Raw genomic sequence first — 27,398 nt, 5'->3', positions numbered from 1 at the left:
AAAACTAAAGCATGGAGAGATTAACTAATTTATTCAAGTTAGTATAGTAGTGCAGCCAAGATTCAAACCCTTACAAGGTGTTAGACACTTTCATCTGGATATACCTTCTTCCCTGAAAACCATGATGTTAATTTAAAATAGAAAGCCTATATGGAACCACACTTATTTGAAAGAATCGGCAAATTAAAATTTTTTTAGTCAATTTAAACATATACATAAAACAATACATAAAAAGGCTGACCGTCTTAACACAGGAAGTATTTAGAAGATTATATAAAGGTTCAATATCTTATTTCATGATATTTAAGCATATTCCCAAGATGTTAATAAAAAACAGAAGTTCTTAAGTATAAAACTGTGACAATCCCCTCTACTCCCCTAACCTGTGTCATCAACTAATTGATTAGGAAAATATAAGAGGTTATGATCTTAGTATGAAATAAAATTACTAACAAAGACATTTTATGAAAATTGGAGAATAAACAAACTTGAGTCACTTAGAAAATAACAAAAATTCATTAATTCTTTTGAAAGTTAAAGGAAATTTTGCCATCTTTACAAAGTGAACCTATAACCTATGTCATGTTTCTCTTATTCTTTATGTCAAAACTCACCTCTTGGAATGTTTAACACCTTGTATTGAAGGATAAATTTTCTGGGATCACTAATAATATTTGTGAGAAAAGTACATACTTTCAAGTCAAGAAGCTGGCTCACTTGTGGTTAGAGGATCCCCCCCCCCCCAAAAAAATCTAAACATAGTGAGTCTGAAGGCAGTAAAGTGAAACAAAGGAAAAAAAAAAACTTTCCCCCAGAGTATACTAGATTAACATTTTAGTAAAATGGATAAGAGACAAAAGGAACATTTCTAAGTTGGGCAACAGTCCTTATACAGGCTAAGAAAGTTAAATTTATTTAATCTAGAAAAGTCTTACAATTTTTATAAAAAGCTTTTTATCCTCAATACTTCCACCAACATGTCTATTAGGCATTTTTAAAATTTGATGTCATACCTGTGCCTCTCCCAAACCTGCTTCTCCTCTGAGTAACCATCTCAGTACTTGGCATAGCCATTCACCTCCACTTGTTCAGGCCAACTGAATCATCTAGGAATCAGGCTTGATTCCTTCTTCCCTCATTGCCCTCAGTATCTCCTTTCCATCAGACCACCTCTCACCCGCCACCTCCAAACCTAACACTTTAGATCAAAGTACTATCATCTCTTCTAGTCTCCCTGCTTCCATTCTCACCACTTTACAGTATATTCTCATCAAACAGCTGAAGTGATCTTTCAGAAACAGAAATCAGATGTCACCTCCTATAAAAAGCCCTCCAATGACTTCTCGTCACACTTGGAAAATAAAAAATATTCATTATGGCCTAAAAGGCTATTCAATACTTGGCCCTTGCCTACCCCTCTAAACAAACCTGTTACTCTCTACTTCTCCCTACAAAAGCTCCAGCCATTATCAGCCTTGCTGTTGCTCCCAAAAACATGAGGAATGTTCCTTCTCTTATTATTTCCTCTACCTAGATCTTTGTATGGCTTACTGCATTATTCAGATTTCTGTTCAAATGCTAACTAGACTTACTGTGGTGACCATTTCACAATGTATACAAATATCAAATCATTATGTTGTACACCTGGAACTAAAATATCTAAAAAAGAGAGAGGGTTGATGAACATGCTGTAACAATAATTTTAGAGGGATTAATATTTTTAAGATACAACCAGGGCTGATTTAATCCCTATTCAAACAACTGACTTTAACATCAAGGTTAGAGATATGCAAATGTAATTTATAAATAACTGTTGTTTTATTTACTTCTTTAGACAAAGAGTATAATAATCTCCAAGGACATGCAATATTTTAAACTGATTCAAACTGGGGTAAGCATATCCTTTAGGTTGATGGTTAAAAAAAAAAAAAGTCACCTCCTCAAAAGACTTCCCAGGAATACTCATTCTCTGCCTCATTACGTTCTGCACCCTCACCCTATTTTTTTTCTTGATAGTAAGGAGAACTCTCTGAAATATTATTTATTCATTTTACATGATTTCATCTGTCACACAGTCCAAAAATGTAAGCTTTCTGTCTATCATTCCTGCTGTATTCCCAGGATCAAAAACAGTTATTTGGCATAGAGTATTCATTAATTACTTGATAATAAAAGAAAAATGCTTACAATGACAATTATATAATTTTTAAAGTATACATTAAAAATATAACAAAATATTGTTTTGGCAACACAGGCAAATTTCTTTCCAATTTTTCCTTAATGAACATGAACTGTTCTATAATGGAAAAAATAAATGTACACACACTACTCTTATCATCAAGTTTAAAAATGCACAGAATTGTTAGCAGTGATTACATATTTGGATAGTACACCACCAGTGGATGTTAGCTTTTCTGTTATTTCTACTTTTCTGGTGTTTTATCCTCAAAACTTTTTTTAGCCAACATTCTTTGAAAATAAAGAAGAAAACATACTATTCATATAATATGGAAAGGTGAGTGACATTTGACCAGCTTCCCATTGTTGCTAGCAGGAGCATGAAGAAAGGTAAATAAACCACTACGTCAGGAGAGATTCAGGATATATATTGGGGAAAGCTCCCTAATTCCTTGACCAACTAAGTTTTCTGGGTCACTGAAAGATATTACCAACGGTGATTTCGGAATCTTCTTCTAACTTATCTTCTTCTTCTTTTTTTTTTTTAACATCTTTATTGGAGTATAATTGCTTTACAATGGTGTGTTAGTTTCTGCTTTATAACAAAGTGAATCAGTTATACATATACATATGTTCCCATATCTCTTCCCTCTTGCGTCTCCCTCACTCCCACCCTCCCTATCCCACCCCTCTAGGTGGTCACAAAGCACCAAGCTGATCGCCCTGTGCTATGCAGCTGCTTCCCACTAGCTATCTATTTTACGTTTGGTAGTGTATATATGTCTTTGCCACTCTCTCTAACTTATCTTCTTCACATACCTATCTATATGGGATACGCTTTTTGTCTGTGAAATTTGCAGATCTCCAAAATCCACAGAATTTTAGAAGAAAGGCACCTAAAATATAAATTAGACTTTATATTTTCCTTTAACTTACATAGCTGGCTATGATAGAATCTCAATAGAGCACTGACAGTGTATGGAGACTATGTCACAGCCCCTGACACTGATGAAATAGTGGTATGCCCAACCTGGACATTTTAGTATCAAATTCCCTAAGCAAGGACTAAAAGGCACCATGAAAGCAAGAATACCATGCCTGTCATATTCACTATGGAAGTCCTAAAGCATGGAACAGTGCTTGGTACACAGCAGGCACTCAATCCATATCCATATGAATTTAACCCACCTGTTAACCAATTCCACATTATAAAAGTTCTGAGTCTCTTACATATTCTGTTTCAAGAATTTCATTAATGTTCACTGAGCACAGTGACCACCTGGACTAGCTGGCTAAGAGTTCACTACCTGTTTCCTCTAACCTATCTAGCTTCCTCTTTGCCTCTGGGGAAAACTGTACTTAACCAGGCATTAATCATTACATGGATAATGAGATGATTCTCAAAACATTTTTTCAGAGAAAAAAGTTCTACGGCATTTGTAAATCATTAGCAATCTTTGTAGATAAGAATATAAGTTTAACAACTTCAAATACCAGCATTTTCTATATGGTTAGAAAAAAAATATCATGCATTATCAGACCCAATAGTATTCACATCTTATTCAAATCGAATCAAAGACCTTCATCAATGTAGTTTTAAAACCATCTATGTCTACTAACTTCTAATATTAATTTATTGAACAAAAACAAACATGGAGATTTTGAAATACACACTTTAAAACATTCAGATAAACTCTGCTTAAGTCACTGAATTACTGCCAGCAAAGAACTTACCGCCTGTCACTTCACACATTGGTGTGATTGCAGAGTCATCTAAAGGCACACCTGTCAACTGCTCTGATTCTACTGACATCGTGCCAGGCAACCGCAACACTAATGCAAAGAGTCTCTGATCCCAACGAAAAGGTTCCTTGGTCAATTCGCTTCCAGGCAAAGGAGAATTAAGAGGTAAATGGAGCTGAAAGTAAGGGGAAATAAAAAAACAATAAGATTTCCAACACTATTTCTCCCAAAAAGGCTACATTAATGACACATATTAAAACTACATCATGAGTCATGAGTCTCCTATCATTTAAAAAAACCAAGCTTTCTGTAATGCTTTTCAGATTTCAACATAACTCACCACCAGGTGCTGGACTGCTTCTAAATAAATCATTTCATTTAATCATTAAATCAACCCTATGATAAATATCTTAGGGTTCCTATTTTCTAGATTAAAAAAAAAAATGGGCCTCAGAGACAATAAATGATTTGGCCTCCCAGGTCCAAGTCACTATTTTTTCTTTTTCTTTTTTTTTTTAAATTAATTAATTTATGTATTTATTTATTTATTTTTGGCTGCTTTGGGTCTTCATTGCTGTGCGCGGGCTTTCTCTAGTTGTGTCAAGTGGAGGCTACTCTTTGTTGCGGTGCACCGTCTTCTCATTGCAGTGGCTTCTCCTGTTGTGGAGCACAGGCTCTAGAAGCGCAGGCTTCAGTAGTTGTGGCTCACAGGCTCTAGAGTGCAGGCTTAGTAGTTGTGACGTACGGGCTTAGTTGCTCCGCGGCATGTGGGACCTTCCCAAACCAGGGATCGAACCCGTGTCCCCTGCACTGGCAGGCGGATTCTCAACCACTGTCCCACCAGGGAAGTCCTGCAAGTCAGTATTTTTTTCTACCACACCACAGTAGCCTCAAACACCTCCACAGTTAATGATTTAAATATGCTTCATTTCATACGAAACATATCTTCCCAAAGCATTTGCTTAAAAGTAAATTTTATCACTCTAGTTACATGTTAAATATATTAAAGGTAATGATTCTTACTACTTCTGAGTAAAGGTAGAGGGTTTGGGGGTTTCTTCCATGTGTTTTTTAATCTATGCCTCTCCCCATGCCTCTAGGACCTGCTCAATCAGAATCCAAGATTCTTAAGAATTTTTAAACACTTTAAAGTGATTCTAATGGGTACCTCTGAACCAACAGTCACAAGGTACCAACAGATCCACACATCAGTCTTAGCGTAAGTAAATGGGGACAACCAGACAATATGGGCCTCATGATGTGAAGTACATAACATTGAAAAAAGGAAGGAAAGAAAAAGGGAAGGAAAGGTTGAATCTGAATCTAACCAAGCCTTCAGTTCTAACCACCAGTTTACAGGGACAACTGACGATACAGGATCAAGTTATCCACCACCATAGGGAGCAATCAGTCAAATCCAGAATGTTACAGGACAGATGACCTGGTTTCTCCAATGAATCAATGGCACAAAAAAGCAAAGAGTGGGAGTGGGGAGGGCTGGTGGAACTGTTAGAGAATATGAGACAAAACAATCAAGAGCAAAGATTTTTAAGACAATCAGGAAAATTTGAAATACATGTTACTGGTATTACTAATAATATTTAAGTGTGATGATATAGTGCTTAGGAAAACAAAAGTCTTTATCACTTATAACACTTTTTAAAAAGAAATGAAACCCAGGATCAGCATACTCAGGGATTGATTTATACAAATACTGGAGTTTTCTTTAAAATACAGAACACATTTCAAAATTATCACTCTGCTGTATACCTGAAACTAACACAACACTGTAAATCAACTATACTCCAATAAAAATTTTTCTTAATAAAATAAAATGATCACTTTCAAATTAATTGCCAGAGTTTATACTACTTTTGTCAAAAACAAGACATAATTGTATTGCTTACAGCCTTTCTATTTCTCACCTTGAAGATTTCTGAACTTGATAAATTAGGGATTGAAGTCATTCTACACTGACTTAAGAACTCAAGTTTCTTCAATGACTTACATCAAACCATTAAAAAAAAAATCAGATTCAATTCTAAGAAGAGAATTCCTAGCAAAGCTCTGCTAAAGTGGCACCTCTCTCCAAAAGACTCATGTCAAGAGAATCTGCTGCAAGATTCTTACATCAGGACCAGCCAAGATTTCGTGCCCATGGCCAAGAGTCATGAGCTTTTCTCCTGGCACTGATCCTACTTTTAAGGCAGAAGTCAGAGGCAATAATAAGGAAGGACTCTTAAATTAAGAAATCTGGGCCAGGGTGTTCCCTGAGGAAGGTTTTCTAACCTCAAAGGTTCTGTGACACTTGCAAAACAGCTTGGGAACTCCAAGACCTTGCTGCTATCACCACACCCTGCCAGAAGATAAATATTGAAGCACCAATGGCACTGGAGGAAGATTTCAACTGTTAATGCAGTAGCTCTGGAAAGTAATGGATACGTGGACCTGTCTCAAGAATCCAGTGGATAACAGCACTGCAGAGGCCTCATGTATAAATAAATAGTGGATAGGACAACAACAGACCCCAAATCACGTACACATACACACACAACTTATCAAGCAATGCTCACACACACACACCCCCCCCAATCAGATAGTGATGAGCATTATCTTTTTATTGGCTGCACAATGCTAGATCTAGAATGTACTTCAAGTAAAACAAAAAGCCAAGGGTCACAAGCATATTTTACACAGAGCAATATCAATTTTATAAACTTGTCAAATTTTTATTCATTTTTCTATTTCTTATTATTTACGCCTTCCATATCACTACCACCCTCCCTCATCACCAAAGAGGCAGGGAAAAACTCCTCTATAGCTGAAATGTGCTAGTAAAATAGGAAGGAGTAAGGGCAAGCAAACAGGGACAGGAAAAAGATAAAAAACCTTAGTGAAAAAATATTCTCAAAAGAGGGTTGGATTACTCCAAACCTAAAGTCTACAGTTGAAATTCTAGCAATGTCTTATAATCACCAAGGGAGGTCTTTCTGGATATGTGGACTTTGAAAATCAAGGCAAATAGCACATAAATCAAGTAGAAAAACATAAAATTAACCACTAGAAAAATGTGCAATAAATATGAATAGATAATTCCCAAAGTTAAAAATGGGCAAAAAAAAAAATAATGCCCGAGGAAACTCATATAGCCTATAAATATGTAGAAAGATGCTCAAATACACTAATCATCAGATAATACAAATTAAAGGCAAGATGCAAAATGCTACATAGAGCAGAGCATCTATATGCACTATTAAACAATTACTTAGTGTAGTTTTATATGTGTATAACATACACATATAGGAAAAGTAAAAAAACATGAACTGGAAGGATACACACCAAATTCATGATAATTGTTGCTGCTTGGATGGGGAAGAGGGAGGGAAATAACATTGAGTAAGGGAAGAAAAGGCACTTAACTATCTGCAATGTTCTCTTCCATTCACTAAATTTTTAAAAATCCTCAACAACAAAAAAATCAAAATGAGTAAATATGGCAGAAATTTTTGTATCACTTACTCTCATCCAGAATATTAGAATATATTAATATGCAAAAACACAGTAAACTATCCATTCAAGCAGTTATCTATATCTCTTTTATAACAGTGTTGTCATTTTATAACAAAATTAAACACAAGAAAACTTCATACACGTCTCAACTCAATAAAAGGTAGATTAGATATAATCACTAGCCAGCCCCAAAGCTCAGACATTTATAAGGACATTAACACAGAGTTCTGCTTATACTTAACTGGCTATTAAAATATACCGTAAGACAGTAGAATATTTCTTGAAAATTATGTTTGCTTTCTCTCATCGTTTTTTATGCCCCTACAATATTAGGCATTTAGGATTTGGAGGACTTAAAGATGCATGATAAAATATGGTCCCACTAACTCCCAAGATTTCTGAGGACAGGGATCATGTTCCTAAAGGAACTGGTTTTAGAGATGTGTTTAAGGAGAAGCTGACAAACAGAAAGAAGAAGATAGAAAATCACAGTACTGGCTATCAAAATATTTATTAGGATTTTTATTTCTGAACACTTGACAGGAAAATAGTTTTATAAAAGCCGTTTTCTGAGACTTAATTGCAGGAAACTTTAGTAAGAGAGTACTCAAATTTATATGTCTGATGAGGCAAAAAAACTGTCATTAGCAACAACAATTATACAGTAGTAACTATTATTTGGCAGACACTGTTCTAAACCATACGTGTGTGTGTGTGTGTGTGTGTGTATACACACACACACACACACACTCATTTAATCTACAAAATAAACAAACGTGGCAGGCACTACACATTCCTATTTACAAATGATAAAAACTGAGGCACAGAGAGCCTTGCCAGAAGGTACACAGTAAATGATGAGGAGACAGAATATAAACCCAGGTAGACCGGTCCCTGATGCAGTGCTCTTAAACACTGCATTGTACTGCCTGTTATTGAAATCATAATCTGCATTTAAAAAGATCAAGTGTTGAGATATTAATGTAAAAAATAAACTAATTCTATTAAGTGGAAAAAGAAAATTTTAATTATAAAAATAACTACTTTTAGAAAAAAATTTTAATCATCCATTTCTGAATCAATCTGGTGATTTTGAACCACTAATTACTAAATGTTATGAACATTTTAGATTGTTTGTTTTTATAAAGCACAATCCTATGCTTTTCCCCCAGTTACTCTTTGATGAAAAGAGGCACTTTCTCCCTCTTGCTATTCACTTCCAGTTCTCAAGTACATGGGTAATAACAACAATAAAAATAAACAATAACTGCTAGCATAATGAGCACTCACTATGTATGTGTCAAGCAACATTCTGGGAGCTTTTCATATTTATAACATGTTTATAACAAACCAATGGGGTAGGTACTATTATTATCCCCATTTTACAGACAAGTTGCAATGTAAGACTGTGTGTCAAGAGAGAATACAGACTCAAATAACCCCTGCTGTATAATCAAGTTTAGAGCATCAAAGAAGGACTGAAAATTTTAAGAACTGGATGAATCATGTGTAATTCAATAATACAGTAACTTTCCCATAACCATGACATTATTGGTCTTTATTAGGGTCTTCATAAGATTATACTTTGCAAAGCTTCGGACTAATGGACTAATAAACACAGAAAACTTTATACTAACCAAGTTTTATTTTTACTTGAGTACAATTGAGGTTTTCTATATTATTATTTTAAATGGTTAATTTTATTGATCTCACCATTCCAGATTTCTTATATAATTACCTTGGTAGCTGACAGAAAAGGAAATATAACTTTAATTTAAATTGAGGAAGACTGTCCTACTTTTCCTTCTTTCCTTTGGATAACTATCTTACTGCCCTTTCTCACCTTTGAGTCTCTCCTCAATTTCTTATAAAAAAAAGAAGACAATTTATTTCTCCATAGGTATGAAAAACAAAGGGCAGATTAGGAAGGTGATTGTCTATCATCAGGCATACTCAAAATTTATTTATTTATAATAATAGTGTGACTTCCCCTTAATTTGTTTCATATGTGTTTATGGTTCAGACCCTAATTATTTGTGATTTTGCTAAGGCTGGACTAAAGATCAACTTAAATTTTATTCAGTTATTCTGTGAGTGCCTACCACAAGCATGGCATTATTTCAGGATTTAATAAGGACTCTACCAAGCCAAATAAGTAAGATTTGGATAACGTTTTAGCTAGCTCACTTTAAGATAACCAATTATAAAACTTCAGATAATCAGGATTCTCATAAGTTATTACTTGTTTTTTACATTTGCAGAATGTAAAAAATAAATAAATAAAAGTCAGCAAACACTGAAAGAAGATAAAAGAAATTTCTTTTAAAAACATTTTTAATTCAGGACCCGAACGGATTTCTCCTGGCACACAACCTAACTCACTCCTGGATGATGATCACATCATGAGAGTCAGGTGACTGATCTGTACCAACTCTTAGGAGGTTTCCGCTTGCAGCTGGATATTCTGCCAACTGGTTCTATTACTGAAGTAACTCATTATAAGTCCTTTAATAATTGTACTTCCTACCTTAAGTTTTAATGACCTATTTCCCTGACTGCCTATCCCTCTCCAGTTTGAGAGAAGGCAGGGAGAGGGATCTGATTCTTTTCTGTGTCCCCCCCATAGTATTTGTCCCGTTCCCACAGCCTAAGGAAAGGACTAGAGTAGTACAGTACGAGGAGCAGAATGAGGGCTGCAGAACACAAGCACCAGTCAGTGTCCTGCCAACAACATTTGTGCTCCCCCCAGCCCAAACCATACACAGATATGGATGCAAACACACAAACACAGATTCCACTGTCATACTGTGGTGGGTCGCAGAACCAGCTAGTCCTATCTGCAAGAGCTGAAGTATTATCCTTCCCCGATATATGAAACCAGCTGATCTCTATGTCCCTTGTATGTACCCACACATAGAGGATATAAAGACACGAGCTGCAAAAATTTGCCTGACACCTACAGCAGGGGGTAGAGAAACAACCATTCCATATGGTGAAGCCATTAACAACTCCTGAATCGAGCTCAATGTACAATATTCACAATGAGAATTTACATATGGACATACTTCTACTGAGGCCACACAGAATACAACCTCATAAATTCTAGCCTTAGAATTTAGAGATACAAAGAGTGTGGTCATATATTCTTTCTTGCAAAAATGTTTTACCTCACACACCAAACCAAAACTTGTCTTTATAGTTTAATGCACTGGCCTAGTATCAATGAACTTGGCACAGTATCAAAAAAGTAATTAGGTCATTATTAATACAAAATTTTTAATTGTTATCATGTGGGGCATTTTTCTTAAATATTAAGAATGGGGATCACAAATCGAGCTATAACTCAGGAATTATTTAATGAAAGGCAACACAGCAGACACTGTAATCTCCTACCTTCAAGAACATGTAACTAATTATAATATGTTATGATATGTACAATAGTAAAAGTATGCATGAGGTACAGAGGAATAATTGATTATTTGGGGGATGGACCAGCGAAGGCTCTCCGAGGAAGTAGCATTTGAGTTAGTTTGAAGAATAAAAAGTTTACTGAGAATCTACAACCTTTTGCAGATTGCAGGGCATGCAGAGTGAAGATCATGATGAAAAAGATAGAAGGCAAGAAATAACAAATACTGGGATAAAAAATTAAATTAAAATTCAGAACTACTGGAGATCAACATACAAAGGAGAGAAACTGAAGATTTTAAGAAAGCCTTTAAGAATGGGTAAGATTTTCATATATATATATATATATATATATATATATATATATAAAAAAGATAACGTATAAGGACCTACTGTATAGCACAGGGAACTCTTCTCAACACTCTGTAATGACCTATATGGGAAAAGAATCTAAAAGAGTGGATATATGTGTATGTATAACTGATTCACTTTGCTGTACAGCAGAAACTAACACAACACTGTAAATCAACTATACTCCAATAAAAATTAAAAAAAAAAAGAACGGGTAAGATTTTAATATGGTGGAGATAGAGGAATAATATTTAGCGGAAAGGAGCATGTGAGGAAATAAACAGGAAGCATTCAGGAAATTAGTAGCCTATTTTGGGTCAAGTTTATAGAAAATATAGGGGAATGATAAGGAATTTTTCTTCATCTGCTCATCATTTCCTAGTCTTTCCAACTCTACTAAAACAACTCCCACACTAAGTCATCAAAGATCTTTTTTTGGCCACGGTGGTAGATGACAGTGTGGTCAAAGTGTTCCAGGCTTGAGTCTTAACAGACCTCGAAGCTTCACTGCCAGCCCATTGGGAGCCAGTCGCCAGGTAAAGAAGCTTGAACTAGACCACTGCCCGATAAGAGATCTTACAGAGAGACAGAAGTCACAGGGACAAGAAGCAAGGTGCCCAGGCAACAGTGGGCACCAAAGCCCCAGACATGTAAATAAGGCCATCTTGGGTGTTCCAGCCCCAGCTAAGCCCCCAGATGAATGAAGCCAACTCACAGAATCTTGAGAAATAATAAACTGCTGTTGTTTTAAGCCACTAAGATTTAGGATGATTTGTTACACAGAAATAGATAACCAAAGGAGTCATTAAACCTAGTGAAGATTTTTCAGATTTAGCTTCCCAGCAGCATTCAAAACTATTTACCACTCTTTAGAAAGATACTCTTCCTTTGGCTTTCACCTTAAAATATTCTCATGGCTTCCCTCTGCTTCTTCGGCTGCTCCTCTGTCTTCCACCCCGATCCTCCCCTCAATCTCTAATACCTAGCCATTACATGCTGCTGACGCTCAAGGCTCAGTATTAAGCCTTGGCCAGTTTATACTCTAAACCCTCAATCCACCTACTCACAGTTTCAATTACTACCTATACTCAGATAATATCTTACAATTGGTTATGTCCAGCCTAGATCTTTCTTTTGAGCACCAAAATATTCTTCTGCCTACTTGCCATTCCCTCTTGGATGGCTCAAAGGTACTTCAAACTCAGTTTGCTCAAAACTGAACTCATGATTTTCCTCCACCCCAAATGGTACTCTCTCAAGATTCCCTAGCTCAATGAATGGCACCGCAATCTATCCAGTTTTGCAAGAAGCCATCTCCCTCTTCCTTATACCCCCAAATGAAATATATGTCAGCAAATTTGGTTGACTTAACTTTCTAAATATCTCTTGAAACTGCTGCTTCTTTCTATCCCTTTTACTATCACCAACCTCCATGACCAAGCTATTGTCAGAACTAATGCAACAATGCCTAACTGGTCTTCCAACATCCACTTGTCTTTCACTCCTCCACCCCCTACCTCTAAATAAAACCCTTGGATGACTTCCTATTGCATTCATATTAATAACATTAATTGGCATGGCCTCAAAACCCCTTGTGTGGTCAATCCCAACCTTCTTTTCCATTTTATACAATGATCTCTCTTTTTTTATGCTCCAAGTCACATTAGCCGCCTTCTAGTCCCTCAGTCTCAAAACATACTCCTTTTGGGAGAAGAGCCTTTGTACAGTGCCTCTACCTGGTATGATCATCCTTCCCACTTTTTGGGTAGTAAATCCTCCTCACCTCTTCAAATCTTAGCTTTCAATGACCTTCTTGACTAGATCCAGAGTGCCCTTATTAAAAGCTCTCACAATACATACTCCTCCCTTTTGTAGGATACATGATCATTGCAGTTTTACTTTTAACACATGATACTTTTATTAATGTCTCTCTCCTCAATTAGACCCAAGGGGACTGAGCTCCTGATTGTTTTATCATTTGATCCTCAGAGCACAGCAGTGTCTAGTTCATAGAAGAAACCCAATAAATATGGCTGAATGAATAAAACAGATGGATGGATAAATAAGGTAACTGGCTTAACTGTGAAAGGTCCAGAGGAATCTAGTGGACAATGGAAAACAATGAAACATTTTGAACAATAGAATAATACACTCAAGTGGTGTGCTTTAGCATAATTATTGCCATGGAAAGACAGATTTGAAGGAAACCAAGACAAGTTAAGGAGCTAATTAATAGTTTAAGAAAAACATCAAGGTGAATGATGGCAAAAGGAATAGGAATGAAAGCAAGAAACAAATTAATGAAAACAAAAAGCAAGGGACTAATATCAAAGACAATTATACAGGAAAAAATATAGATTATGATATGCCCCCTAAGGCTCTGATGCCTTCTCTACCTCTACTATTGCAGTTATGATTTAACATGTTCAAACGATAACAAGTTACTGTAATACATGAAGCATGACTTTTAAAAAAATGCAAAACTAAGTTCCAAAAGGACACACACACACACACTCTCAAAAAGAGCACTTTTCTCAAACGATGCACAATAATGTTACCAACTCTAACGTATAACTACACATAATTGTTAAATAATATCCCAAATTATTCAGAATCTAACATAAAACATTTAAACTGAAATAAATTATAAAGTATTAGTCAGAAGGTTAACTTAAAGCACATTGGTAAAGCAACAAAAAATAGAGTAAAAACCTTGTGAATCATTTTGAGACTCATTATTTCCCAGGTAACCGAGAGCAATTAATGTTTCAAGCATAAAAACTTATCAACAAACTTTCTTCAGTATGTTATATATGTCCCTATCGTCTGGAAATACATTGTACCCCCTAAAAAATAACAATAATAAACTTTTCTTGATAATTCAAAGAAGCAGGGAGAAAAAAAAGCTTAAAGACCTCTTGTTCATACCAAATATTGCCCCAAATCACATGGCAAGTTAGCAGGCTGACAAGTCTTCATTAACTGAACTCTGTGCCGGGGTTTTAATTAGATACTCTGCTTGAATCATCCTAGTTAATCCTCCACCACACCTGGTTACCTATAACTTAGATTCTAAGATATATCAGCAATTTAATGTATATTTCCTTGCTTCCCCAAAATTTAACATTAAGTGTACATGAAACTTTTTCCAACAATAGCGCATAATTATCCATAAAGTTGCATATCCCCTCCTTCTTCCATCTCATAAGTTTCATGGTGTTTGAGTATCAAACAGAGTTTAGTCTAAGTCTTCTCCACACTGGGTCTAGAGGTTCTTCTGAATCCCTTTTGGCCATGATAAGTTAAACAGAACATCAGAGTCATACGTTATAGCCTGTGCTTATGATCTTGACCTCTTTATAGCACCTTTAGTTTGAAGAGTGTCACTTCAAGGTATATCAAAGGCTACTAGAATTTCATTTGCAGTTCCTATTTGATTAACCTTAGAATATTTTTGTATTCTCTTTATTTCAATGTTAAATTACTAGATGATATAATGCTTCTCTTTAAAAGGTTGGCTTTGAACAGATATTGGATTCTTCAGTAATAGTTCTTCACAACTGGTAAAAGAGTCATAATACCATCTCATAGCTTTGAAAGTTTTACCTCTCTTCTCAGAAACTGGGCAATTTCAACTCTCTTTATATTGCACTGCCTGTTGTACCTTAGGTGATCTAATGTATGTATCATATTTTTTGTTTGTTTCAATGTTTATTCACTGTAAAGTAATAATTTCCTTAGGGATACAAATTTATGTTAAACTTCTGAGACTTCTGGATAAAAATACGTAACAATCAGATGTAATATGTGAACCATGTTTGCATTCTGATTCAAACAAAACAATCGTCAACATTTGTGAGACAAGTAGAGAAACTGGGATATAGAATGGATGTTAGATTATTTATTAAACACCTTAAATTTTTTGTTAAGCTATAAAAAGAAATTAATTTAATTTAGAGTAATTATATTTTAAACTTAGTAAGATTTTTTAAAATAAATTATTGTTAAGCCATATTGAACACTGCAGGGGTGTGTGTGTGCATGTGTGTGTGCATGCGATGTCTGGAATTTGCTTTAAAATATTCCCCCTAAAATGTATATTGTATATATAAATGTTTATATAAATGTATAAATGTGTATGGGGTAGGGGCAGAACAGATGAAATGAGACCAGCAAAATGTGGCTAATTACTGAAGCTAGGTAAGGGTTCTTGAGGTTAATTATTTTATTTTCCCTACTTTTGTATATGTTTAAAAGTTCCACAATAAAAATTTCTTTGATTGGACATATGTGAATAACCAACACAACAATTAAAAATGCAAGCAATTAAAAGCCTCTGAGGAAAGGAAATGAGAATGGGAGGTCTTGCTTTTACTACTAGCCCTCGTCGTGCTTTTACTACATTAGCCAAATGTTCATGTTATTTAAACCGAAACATTTTAACTCTTTTAAACAGAATATAAAAAATTTCCCCTGACACGAGGTGTTACTAAAGCAAATAGTTCAGCCCAAGTGAGAGCGAAATGACCCACACCTGTGCATCAATATACACGGACACAGGCAGTACCAGAAGTAAGTCCATACAGTCTAGGTGAAAGCTAACTAACTTCTCCTGATTTCAGAAACTCTGAGAGGGTAAGGGTGGATAATATTTCTTAGAACAAAATAAATACAGAATTATCCTTTGGGGGTGGGAGGAAGGTAAGGAAACCCTGACACAAAGAGACTGATAAATTTGTCTAAGTAACTGCAAATTCTGGAAAAAGCAAGATTTAAATCCACATTCTCCCAGTTTGCTACAGCCTTGTTACATATCTGGATTCTAATCTAATGTTTACACTGTGTTTAGTAGTGTGTCACACTACTAAAATCTGTTTTTATCCTTGACTTATAGTAATTAATTTCAGACTGCTGCTTCCTGAGCTCCTATGTCTACTTACTCACATCACCACTTTTGTGTATGTTTCCTCATCTATCAAAATATATAACAAGAATATATATGTATATAAACAAGGCTGGTTTAACATTAAAAAATTAATCAATGTAATTCACTATATTAGCAAAATAAAAAATCATATGATAATCTCAACATATGCATAAAAAACTGACAAAATTCCATACTCATATTCATGATATTTTAAAAAACAAAAATCAGCAAACTGGGAACAAAGGAGAACTTCCACAACCTGATAAAAGGAATACAGAAAAAAAACCTACAGTTAAAATCACACTTACATAGTGAAAGGTTTCACTCTCACCTCATTTGCCAAGACTGGGAACAAGGCAAAGATGTCTACTCTCACCACTTCTACCAGTACATTAAGACAAGAAAAACAAACCAAAAAGCAGACAGATACTGGAAAGAAGTAAAACTGTCAATATTCACAGACAACATGATTTTTTTTTTTTTTTTTGCGGTACGCGGGCCTCTCGCTGTTGTGGCCTCTCCCGTTGCGGAGCACAGGCTCTGGACGCGCAGGCTCAGCGGCCATGGCTCACGGGCCCAGCCACTCCGCGGCATGTGGGATCTTCCCGGACCGGGGAATGAACCCGTGTCCCGTGCATCGGCAGGCGGACTCTCAACCACTGCACCACCAGGGAAGCCCGACAACATGATTTTATATGAAAAAAACAATTCCAAGAAATCTGGAAAAAACTGCTAGATAAAAAGTCATTTTAGGAAAGTCACAGAATTTAAGGTCAAAATATAAAAATAAAATATATTTCTATGTACTAGCAACAAATAATAAAAAATTAAACATAAAACAAATGATTTACAAAAGCGTCAAAATGTATGTGTAGGGGCTTCCCTGGTGGCGCAGTGGTTGAGAGTCTGCCTGCCGATGCAGGGGGACACGGGTTCATGCCCCAGTCCGGGAGGATCCCACATGCCGCGGAGCGGCTGGGCCCGTGAGCCATGGCCACTGGGCCTGCGTGTCCGAAGCCTGTGCTCCGCAACGGGAGAGGCCACAACAGTGAGAGGCCTGCATACCGCAAAAAAAAAAAGTATATATGTGTAAAACTTATACAAGGAAAACCACAAACATTGGTGAGAAAAATTAGACTTAAAAAATTTGAGAGATATACCATGCTCATGGATCAGAATAACCAATAATGTAAAATGTGGATTTCCCCCAAATTAACTTAGAGATTCAATGTAATTACAATCAAAAGTGCAGTAGGCTTTCTTGTAAAATTTAATAAGCTGACTTTAAATTTGGATATTTAAATAAATTTAAATATGGAATAATTTAAATGACTTAAATATGGAAATTCAAAGGCCTAGAACAGACAAAACAAGTTTGAAAAAGAAAATGTTGGAGACAAATTGCCTTCAAGACTTAAAAAGCTACAGTAGTAGAGACAGTGTTATACTGGCAAAAGGCAGAAATAGAAATCAATGAAACAGAATAGAAAGTCCAGAAACAGACAATCAAATATGTGGCCAATCGACTTTTAACAAAGATGCCACAGCAGTTCAATGGGTAAAGGATTACCTTTTCAACAAATGGTACTGATACAATTAGTTAACAGTGTGTCCAAAAAATGAACCTCAACACTTTCTTCCCATCATACATAAAATTCCTAAATGAATCATGACCCTAAAAGTAAAAGCTCACACTACAAAACTCCTTAAAGAAAACACAGGAGAAAGTAACATTAAGTTAGGCAAAGATTTCTGAAATAGGACACAGAAAGCACAAACCATAAAAGAAAGAAAGAATCCAAAAAAGAGGGGATACATGTATATGTATAACTGATTCATTTTGCTGTACAGTAGAAACTAACACAACATTGTAAACCAAATATACTCCAACAAAAATTAATTTTAAAAAAAGAAAAAAATTAAAAATATTTGCTCTTTAAAAGACACTGTAAAAATTGAAAAGGCAAGCCATAGACTGGGAGAAAATACTTGGAAAACATGTATCCAATAAAAGACTTGTATCCAGAATATGTAAAAGCTTCTTATAACTCAATGATAACAAGTAAAAAATGGGCAAGAGAATCTGAACACTCACTTCACCAAAGATATACAGGTGACATATAAGCACATGAAAGATGTTCAACATCTTTAGTCATTAAGGAATCCAAACTAAAACCAAAATGAGATACCACTACACACCCACTATACTGTCTAAAATTAAGACTGAAAAAATTCAAGTGTTGGAAGGATGTAGAGCAACTAGAACTCTCATACACTTCCTGGTAGGAATGCAAAACAGTACAGCCACTTTAGTAAACAGTTTGGCAGTTTCACTGAGCCCGCGAGCCACAACTACTGAAGCCTGTGCGCCTAGAGCCGGTGCTCCACAACATAAGAAGCCACTGCAATGAGAAGCCCACGCCTGCAACGAAGAGTAGCCACTGCTCGCTGCAACTAGAGAAAGCCCGTGCACAGCAACGAAGACCCAACACAGCCAAAAATAAATAAATAAGTAAATTTATTTTAAAAAAAGCTTGTCAGTGACCCACCAATTACAATCCTAGGTATATACCCAAGAGAAATGAAAACATATGCCCACAAAAGGATTTTCATGCCAATGTACACAATGACTATTATAACGGTCCCCAAAAAAAAAAAAAAAAAAAAGGGAAAAACCCAACTGTTCTACTTTGGTGAATGGATAAGCAAATTATAGTTATAGTATAGCCACACAGTGGAATACTACTCAACAATAAAAAGGACCAAACTACTGATAGATGCAAAAATGTAGATAAGCCTCAAAAGCATTATGCTAAGTGAAAGAAGACAGACACAAACTACACACTGAATGATTCCATTTATATGAAATTCTAGAAAAGGCAAAACTATACACATGCACTGACGTGCATGCGCACACACACATTGTGACAGAAAGCATGTCAGTGGTTTCCAGGGGACAGTGATAGAAATTAACTGCAAAGGGCATAAGAAAACTTTTTTGGAATGACAGATACATTTTATATCATTATTGTGCTGTTAATAACACCATGTTTACATTTGTCAAAACTCATCAAGTTTTATACTTGAAATTGCTACATTTTATTATATATAGATTGCAGCTAAACAAAGAGGAAATAACAACAAAAGAAATATAAGCAAACACAAATCTGAGAACCATATATTTAGTGGCAAAAAAAAAAAGGGAAGAAAGAAAAGGAGAAAAGGCTCTAGAATACATGTGCCATTTAATTTGGAGTCTGGTGCCTTATACTATAACCATGCTGCCTTCTTTCTGAGAACGCTTCTCTAAATATCCAGGTGAGAATATTCATCCTCAATCTTTTCCATGGGACACAAAAGATATGCATGCGAGCACACATGCACACACACTCCCATGGGAGTATTAGACTTAATTCTTGGGAAGATAATCTAACTATATATATACATCCTGCTCTCACCCACTTAAGGCAACATAACAAAATGAAAGCATCGAGTGGCTTCACTGTAAGGGATATAGTTGAAGTACTTTAAACTCTTAACAATAGATTACTTGGCACACACTTCACAACAGGCTGAGACCCAAACAAATGGAATCACCAGCAGATTCATTTATTAATTCACTCTGAACAAAAATTTACAAAGAACTAATGCTGTCAGATAATGGATAAATGATAAAAATCTGTAGAGTATTAAAGTATTATAAGTTATCAATCTTAAAGAAATTAGGTCAATTAGTAGTTCATGAGCTATAGCTGAGCTAGGGACAAGGTAACACTAATGAAATAACTACAGAATGATAATATAGGTACATAATCAAATGCTAAATTTTGTCGTTTTTATAAATGCTGTAAAAGTTCATTCAGGGTACGAATATCAACTGAGTGACTACTCTGTGCAGTGACTACTCTGGGGTTACAAAGGTAAGCAAAAGGAAGACAGGATAGTCCTTGCCCTTGTGGGGCAGGAAGGCAGGCTGACATTAATCAAATAAGCACACAGATTACCATGTAATTACACACTAAGCTAAACGCTATAAGGGAAAAAGGTTTTCTTTTTCTCTTTCCTTCTTTCTTCCTTCCTCCCTCCCTCCCTCTCTTTCTCTTTCTTTCTTTCTTTCCTTCCTTCTTTTTCTCTTTCTTTTTCCTTCTTTCTCTTTCTTTCCTCCCTTCCTTCTTTCTTTCTTCCCTTCCTCCCTGCCTTCCTCCCTCCCTCCCTTCCTGTCTTTCTCCTTTCTCCCTCCCTCCCTCCTTTTCTTTTTTTTTTTAAAGAGCAAAACAGAATCCTATGCTCCTGTCTTAACTAATGCAGATCACTCCTCCCTGGTGAGTCTCTTGCCCTGATATTTTTATAACTAAATCTCTACATCCCATTAACACCCAATCTTTCCTGATAGCACCAGTGTTACTTTAATGGGCAAGTCTTCTCTAACTCCTACAAAAATTAGAAGTCTCTCCTTTTTGCAGTGTGATAGAGAATAATAAAACAGTAAAATTTCTTGAGCACTTATTTTCTCATTTAATCATTACAACAAGCATGAGATACAGTTATTATTATCCCCATTTTAAAGATGAGGAAACTGAAGCTTAGAACAACAGAGAATTAGGTTACATCTCTAATTAGCTGCAAAGCCAGGAATCAAGCCTGGGTCTTTATAACACAAACACATTCTTTAATTACATTCTTTAAATATCTACCTTAAATTTGAATTGGAAACACTAGTATGAATTCATGACATATTTACTTTCAGAAAAAAAAAAAAAGTATGTATTCCTAACTCTGTCTACTGCAAAGGCATGAAAACAATGACCAACTCAACAGCAAAGATCACCTCTTAACACTCAGGTTATGGTTTTCCACATACCATTTCCAAATACACAGAACCTGACATGATTCCAGGTCTGGGGCAAAAATGTACAAGATAAACTTAGAATAAGCTGTCAAACTAAAAGGTAAGGAAGTTTCCAAAGCTTTTAAAGCATAATTAATTTCTTTACCATCCCTTTCATTTCAGAAACTAAAAACTGCCCTCAGAATCCAATCTCTCTTTCTTCCTTCTCATCAAAACCCCTAAATTTTGGCTGGACACACGGCCGCCCAAGTAGAGATTATACTCTGCCTTGCAGTAAGTGCAGCCAGGTTCTGGGTGATGGACTCTGACTGGAACTGCCACATAGACGTTTTAGGTCATGTTCACATTAGGAAGCTGCCTGCCCTCCACATTCTTCCCACAGGCTGAAATTCAGTTGTAGTACTGAACTAGGATGTGTTATAAAACCAGTGTCAAGCATTCAGGTAAAGCAGACAGATCAACAAAGGAGAAGGAACATGGGGGCCTAGACAATAGCTTGGAGCAGAGCCACCCTACCTCCCAGACCACCAACCAGTTCTGTCTTTGATGGGAGAGAAAAAGAAATTTTCTTTTTAAGCCACTATTACTCTTGTCCCAATTACAGAAACTGAACCAGTATCCTAAATCATATACCTTTCCAGAAGCTTTTCACAATCCTTGAAAGTTGAACTAGATGCTTGTCAATCTGTTTTGCTTTGTTGCAGAAAATATGCATTCGAAGAGGCAATTTTTGTGCATTAAAGGTAGGGAAGCACACATTCTAATCAAACCAATGCTAAATGCCTTTGTGATTTAATAAATAGAACACTGGCACCTCCAGGATCAAGTCCCATTACTCAGATTTGCTTGGATAATGTAGATGGGAAAAAAGCTTCAAATAAAGTTTTAACATTTTCAGTGGAACTGAGTATTTCTTAAACCTACTTCCTCAAATATAATACAGCGTTAGCTCTTACTCATAATGGACAAAAAAAAAAATCCATATAACTAGTATCAAGCCCTTACAGATTCATTTCAGTTTCCTCCTTCCCAATACATGCAGGAATAATTCTAAAACTCAAGATTTAGTCCTTCAACGTCCTTTCTCTCCCTAAGATTCTACCCTTCAACAATCATAATCGTCAGTTATTTTTCTGTTTATTTCCAAGAACAGTTTAAAATCCAAGGATACCCAAACTGAAATTATCTGGTGGAGAAAAGATATGTGAAAGAAATCTGCCTATCCTAGAATTTGCTGCTTGGGATTAGAGAACAACAACACACTCTATTATATCACCTTTATATTTCTGCCTAGTATGAGCGTTCTATTAAAAAGGATGTACTAAATGTCACTGAATTGTTCACTTTAAAATGATTAATTTTATGTTATGTGTATTTCACCTCAACAAAAAAATATAAAAACATTAGCAAAAGCCAAGCCCTTTACCAACCTAGCCAGAGAGAACAAAGAAAGAATAAAGACAAAGATGGAAGTAGGAGAGAAAAGTTAAATAATGATGATGATGATGATGATGACTGTAACGAATCAATTCATAAGTCTGACATTCAAAAAGAAAGAATAGAGACATAAGAAGGAAAAGATTGTCAAAGAAATAAGAATATTTCTGAAACTTAAAGGATATGAGTTCCCAAACTGAAAGGGCCTGCCAGGAGCCCAACACAAAGTCTAGTGGCAGTAAGATAAGTTAACAAGTAAAATAATGAACAAAAACTGGGATTACAGTGACAAGAAGAAAGCCCTAAAAGTGCAGAGAAGAAAGTACAACTAAATGCCCAAAAGCTTCACAAGAGGTAGCATTTGACCAGTGTCTCAACAAATACTGAGTAGGTTTTGGGGAGTGAAAGGTGGAAAGAGACAGGAACATTCCAAAATTATGGAACAGGCCCTGACAAATAAAAGAGTGTCATGTATTCAAGGAACAATGGGGTCAATTCATTGACGGTGAAGCACTTAAAAGTAGTAAAAACCAAATAAATCATGGAAAGTTGGAATAAAATCATAAAGTGATTTTTATGCCCAGTTAGGGAGTACAGATATCCCAAGGGAGGAAATGAGGGGAAAACGGAGAACACCTAAGTAGCATCAAAACTCAATTAGAGGGCTTCCCTGGTGGCGCAGTGGTTGAGAGTCCGCCTGCTGATGCAGGGGACACGGGTTCATGCCCCGGTCAGGGAAAATCCCACATGCCACGGAGCGGCTAGGCCCATGAGCCATGGCCGCTGAGCCTGCGCATCCGGAGTCTGTGCTCTGCAACGGGAGAGGCCACAACAGTGAGAGGCCCGCGTACCGCAAAAAAAACTCAATTAGAAAGATAAAGGCAGGTGGGGGTGGGCAAATGGGTGAAGGTGGTCAAAATGTACAAACTTCCAGTTATAAAACAGGTACATCATGGGGATGTCATGTAAAGCATAGTGACTACAGTTAACAATACTGTATTGGTATATTTGAAAGTTGCTAAGAGAACAGATCTTAAAAGTTATCATCACAAGAAAAAAAATTTTTTCTATGTATAGTGATCAACGTTCACTAGAGTTACTATAGTGATATATATATGTATATATCTCAATATATAAACATAGAATCATTGTGTTGCATACCCGAAACTAATACAATGTTATATTTCGATATCTCAGGTTTTCAAAAAATACATATGTGTATGTCTGTGTGTGTGTGTATATATACATATACATGTACACATACATACATACATACACCCAAGAGCAGCAGTGCTCAACACTTTTTACTTTGACACCATTTGAAGGCTTAAAAACTGAGGATCCTAAAGAGCTTTTATGTGGGTTATATCTACCTACTGATGTTTTCCATATTAAAAATTAAAAATAATAAAGTTTTTTTAAAAAAGATACAGGTTAGCAAAACAAATCTTAGGAATCTGTTTATAGATGGAAATTTTTACAATACTGATGGATGAAGCCTGAGAATGAATGAAACTGCCCAAGAGGAGCATGTCAAATAAAAAGGAAAAAAATAAATAAATAAATCTAAGATTAAACCAGTCACAAGTGTTAAAGCAACAAACAAATAAATTAAGACAAAGGATTAAAACAGAACAGAAAGCCAGAGGAAAGCCAGGAGAGTATAAATCCAGAAGCCAAGAGAAAACTATATGAAAGAGCGTTCAATAGTACTGGCAAAACGTCATGAAAGAGAAAAATTTTAAACCAACAGTTGGATTTGGAAGATGAGGAAGACATTGCTGACCTCATTATGGGTAGAATCAGAAACTAGATTGTAATAGGTTAAGGAGTAAAAAAGAGGTAGGGAAGCGAAGGAGACAGCAGAAACAACTTCTAAATTTGCTGTGAAAGGAAATTAAGAAAGGCACTAGAGAGGGAAATAGATGTATGCAGGTAAAGATACGAGTTTTTCCATTTGTTTTATTTCATTTCTTTAGAATGGCTGAACCAGGGAGGTACTATCTAATTTCAGAACATTTTCATCACCCAAAAAAGAAACCCCATACCCATTAGCATCTCATCTTATCCCCAACCCCTAGCAACCACTATTTCTGTTTCTATGGAGTTGCTTGTTCTAGACATTTCAAATAAATGGAATCATGCAGTAAGTGGCCTTTTGTGTCTGACTTCTTTCACTTAGCATATTTTCAAGGTTCATCCACACTGCAGTGTATGTCAGAATTTCATTCCTTCTTAAGGGGATCAACACTCCATTTGTATGGATATACCACACTTGTTTATGCATTCATCAGCTGATGAACATTATATTGTTTCTACTTTTTGGCTATTATAAATAATGCTGATATGACATTTTACGTGGTAATGTTTTCATTTCTCTTAGGTGCATATCAGTAGAATTCTGGGGTCACAGAATAACTGTGTAGAACTTCTCGAGGAACTGTCAAACTATTTTCCACAGCAGCTACATTACTTTACACTCCTACCAGCAATGAGAGTTCCCGTTTCTCTACCTTTTCATCAACATTTGCTTTATCCATCTTTTTTATTTTAGCCATTATAGTAGGTATGAAGTGGTATCTCATTGGTTTTGGTTTGCATTTCCATAATGGCTAATGATGGTGAACATCTTTTCACGTGCTTATTGGCCATTTGTATGTCTTCTGTGGAAAAATATCTTTTCAAAATCTGTTGCCCTTTTTTTAAATTGGGTTGTCTTTTTATTTTTGTGTCATAAGAGTTCCTTGTATATTCTGGATACTAGGCCCTTATCAGATATGTGATTTGCAAATATTTCCTCCTGTTACTATCTTTTCCTCACAGTATCCTTTGAAGCACAAATGCTTTTAATTTTGATGAAGTCAGATTTATCTAATTTTCCTTTGGTTGCGTTTCTGGTGCCACGTCTAAGAAACCATTGCCTAACTAATCCAAAGTCATCAAAATTTATGCCTATGTTTTTTCTTTCAAGGGTTTTGGCTCTCACATTTAGGCTGCCCACCCATTTTTATTTCATTTTTGTACATGGTGTCAGGTAAGAGTCTAACCTCACTCTCTTGCATGTGGATATTCAGTTGCTCAGTACCTCTGCTTGAAAAGATTATTCTTTCCCCATTAAACTATCTTGTCGCCCTTTTCGAAAATCAATTGACCATAAATGTATGGTTTGTTTCTTGACTCTTGATTTTATCTATTGATCTATATGCCTATCCTTATGCAGTACTGTACTGTTGGTGGTGGTGGTGGGGGTTTGTTTGTTTGTTTTTTTAAATCACACACTAGCATGTAAAGAGCAATGGACTTGAAGTAAAAATAAACACCAATGGTCAAGTCCCAGCTCTGGCTCTTACTTGGGAATTGGCTATACTACAAAACTCATTTTCCTTACTCTCGCAGAATTAGGAATTAAGTGAGATGTGAAATTACCTCGTAAACAATAAAAGGTAACACAATTAAGTTTTGTACATATTTTAATGATTACGACTGAACCTCATAAATTTTGGCAGCCAGGAATAAAAGTAACATAGTAAGAACCTTTTAAAATCTGTTTCTAAAAAACAGTGCCTTGCACATAGTAGGCCCTCAATAAATATTTACTGAGTAAAATTAACTATTTTCCAATTGCTCTGTACTCTATTTTCTATAACTGTTAAGACTGAGGAAACAACTTATAAATTTTAAATCATCAAACTTCAGGTTTTTCCTTTAGCAATTATTTCCTTGGAGGAAAAAAAGCGGCGGGGGGGGGGGTGTAGTAAATTTCCCTTAGGCTACTTCTAGCTTTTTAATACTATCCAATATTCTACTTAAGAAGGTTCTCCTCATATGATATTTAATAAGGAAAGGAAATTTTAAAATATTAAAGTCAAAGTGAATTCTATAAAATTTAGTAACAACATGATTTATTTAGTTGGTAGTTCCTACAGTTAACTCTATAGTTACAATGTATACCCTTTAAGTTTAGGAGGAAAAAAAAAAACACCTTTTTTTGGTTCCAGCAGCTTAAGATCAATATTTGTTCAGAGTAAAGAGCAATTATTTGGGAATCAGCAATATGTTTTATCCAAAAAATTTCAAAAGTGAGGTCTTTAACAACTTTATTGAAATATAATTACCTACCATAAAATGCACCCATCTTAAAAAGTGTCCAATCCAAACTATATCCAATCTCCTGGGATCAACCATTATGGAAAAGAATATTTAAAAACGATAATGTCTCTATGTGTATAAGTGAGACACTTTGCTGTACAGCAGATATTGGCACAGCATTGTAAATCAACTCTACTTCAATTTAAAAAAAAGTGTCCAATCCAATTATTTTTAGTAAATTTACAGAGTTGTACAACTACCACCACCATCCAGTTTTAGACCATTTCCAACACCCTGAAAAGATCACTTGTGCCCATTTGCAGTGAGTCCCCAGTCCATTCCCAGGCAACCACTAATCTATTTTATGGACATTCCATAAAATGTGGTAAAAACTGAATCACACAACATGTGGTCTTTTGCACCTAGCATAATGTTTTGGAGGTTCATCCACACTGTAGCATGTCAATAGTTCATTCATTTTCGTTGCTAAATAATATCCCAAGTTTCTTTATTTTATGTCTGGTATAAAACAACCCACAAAAACAATTTGTGTCCTCTTTTACAAAGAGGTTAAAAAAAAAGTTACCAAAAATATTTATTCCTTGTATACTCCACACTACTGCCACTATCTTTCTAAAATTCAAATCTGATGGCTTTTTCCTCTGCTAAAATCTCTTCAACAATTACCATCAACCTATAAGGCAAAGTTCAAGCTCCTTGGCAGAGCACACACTGTGAGCCATGTTGATCTGTCCAGTCTCATTCCCTATTGCTTCTTTCTTGAACACTCTGCCAGCAATCAGTTATTGACGTATATATATATGGTTCTCCCATGCTCTCTTCTATCACCTATATGCCTTTGAACTCATCTACTTCACAAATTTGCATTAAGTTTTCAAGTCCAAC

At 35.7% G+C, this 27,398-nt stretch overlaps 1 protein-coding gene across 5 annotated transcripts in view; it reads right to left on the bottom strand.

Annotated features, from left to right (window-relative positions):
* The window catches only part of INTS6 (integrator complex subunit 6), a 112,686-nt gene that overhangs the window by 49,418 nt on the left and 35,870 nt on the right, over nucleotides 1-27,398 (bottom strand). For all 5 annotated transcript variants that reach the window (XR_009559715.2, XR_009559716.2, XM_060287806.2 and 2 more), the window contains one exon: nucleotides 3,913-4,096. Coding sequence is in view for 3 of the 5 variants with exons in the window: in XM_060287806.2 (XP_060143789.1) it covers nucleotides 3,913-4,096 (184 nt within the window). In the remaining 2 variants the exon portion in view is untranslated. The remainder of the gene's footprint in view (nucleotides 1-3,912; nucleotides 4,097-27,398) is intronic.

Source organism: Globicephala melas, chromosome 18, assembly GCF_963455315.2.
Source record: "Globicephala melas chromosome 18, mGloMel1.2, whole genome shotgun sequence".
Lineage (NCBI taxonomy): Eukaryota > Metazoa > Chordata > Mammalia > Artiodactyla > Delphinidae > Globicephala > Globicephala melas.
Note: the sequence above shows the minus strand (reverse complement) of the source record. Positions and strands in the feature narration are given on the sequence as shown.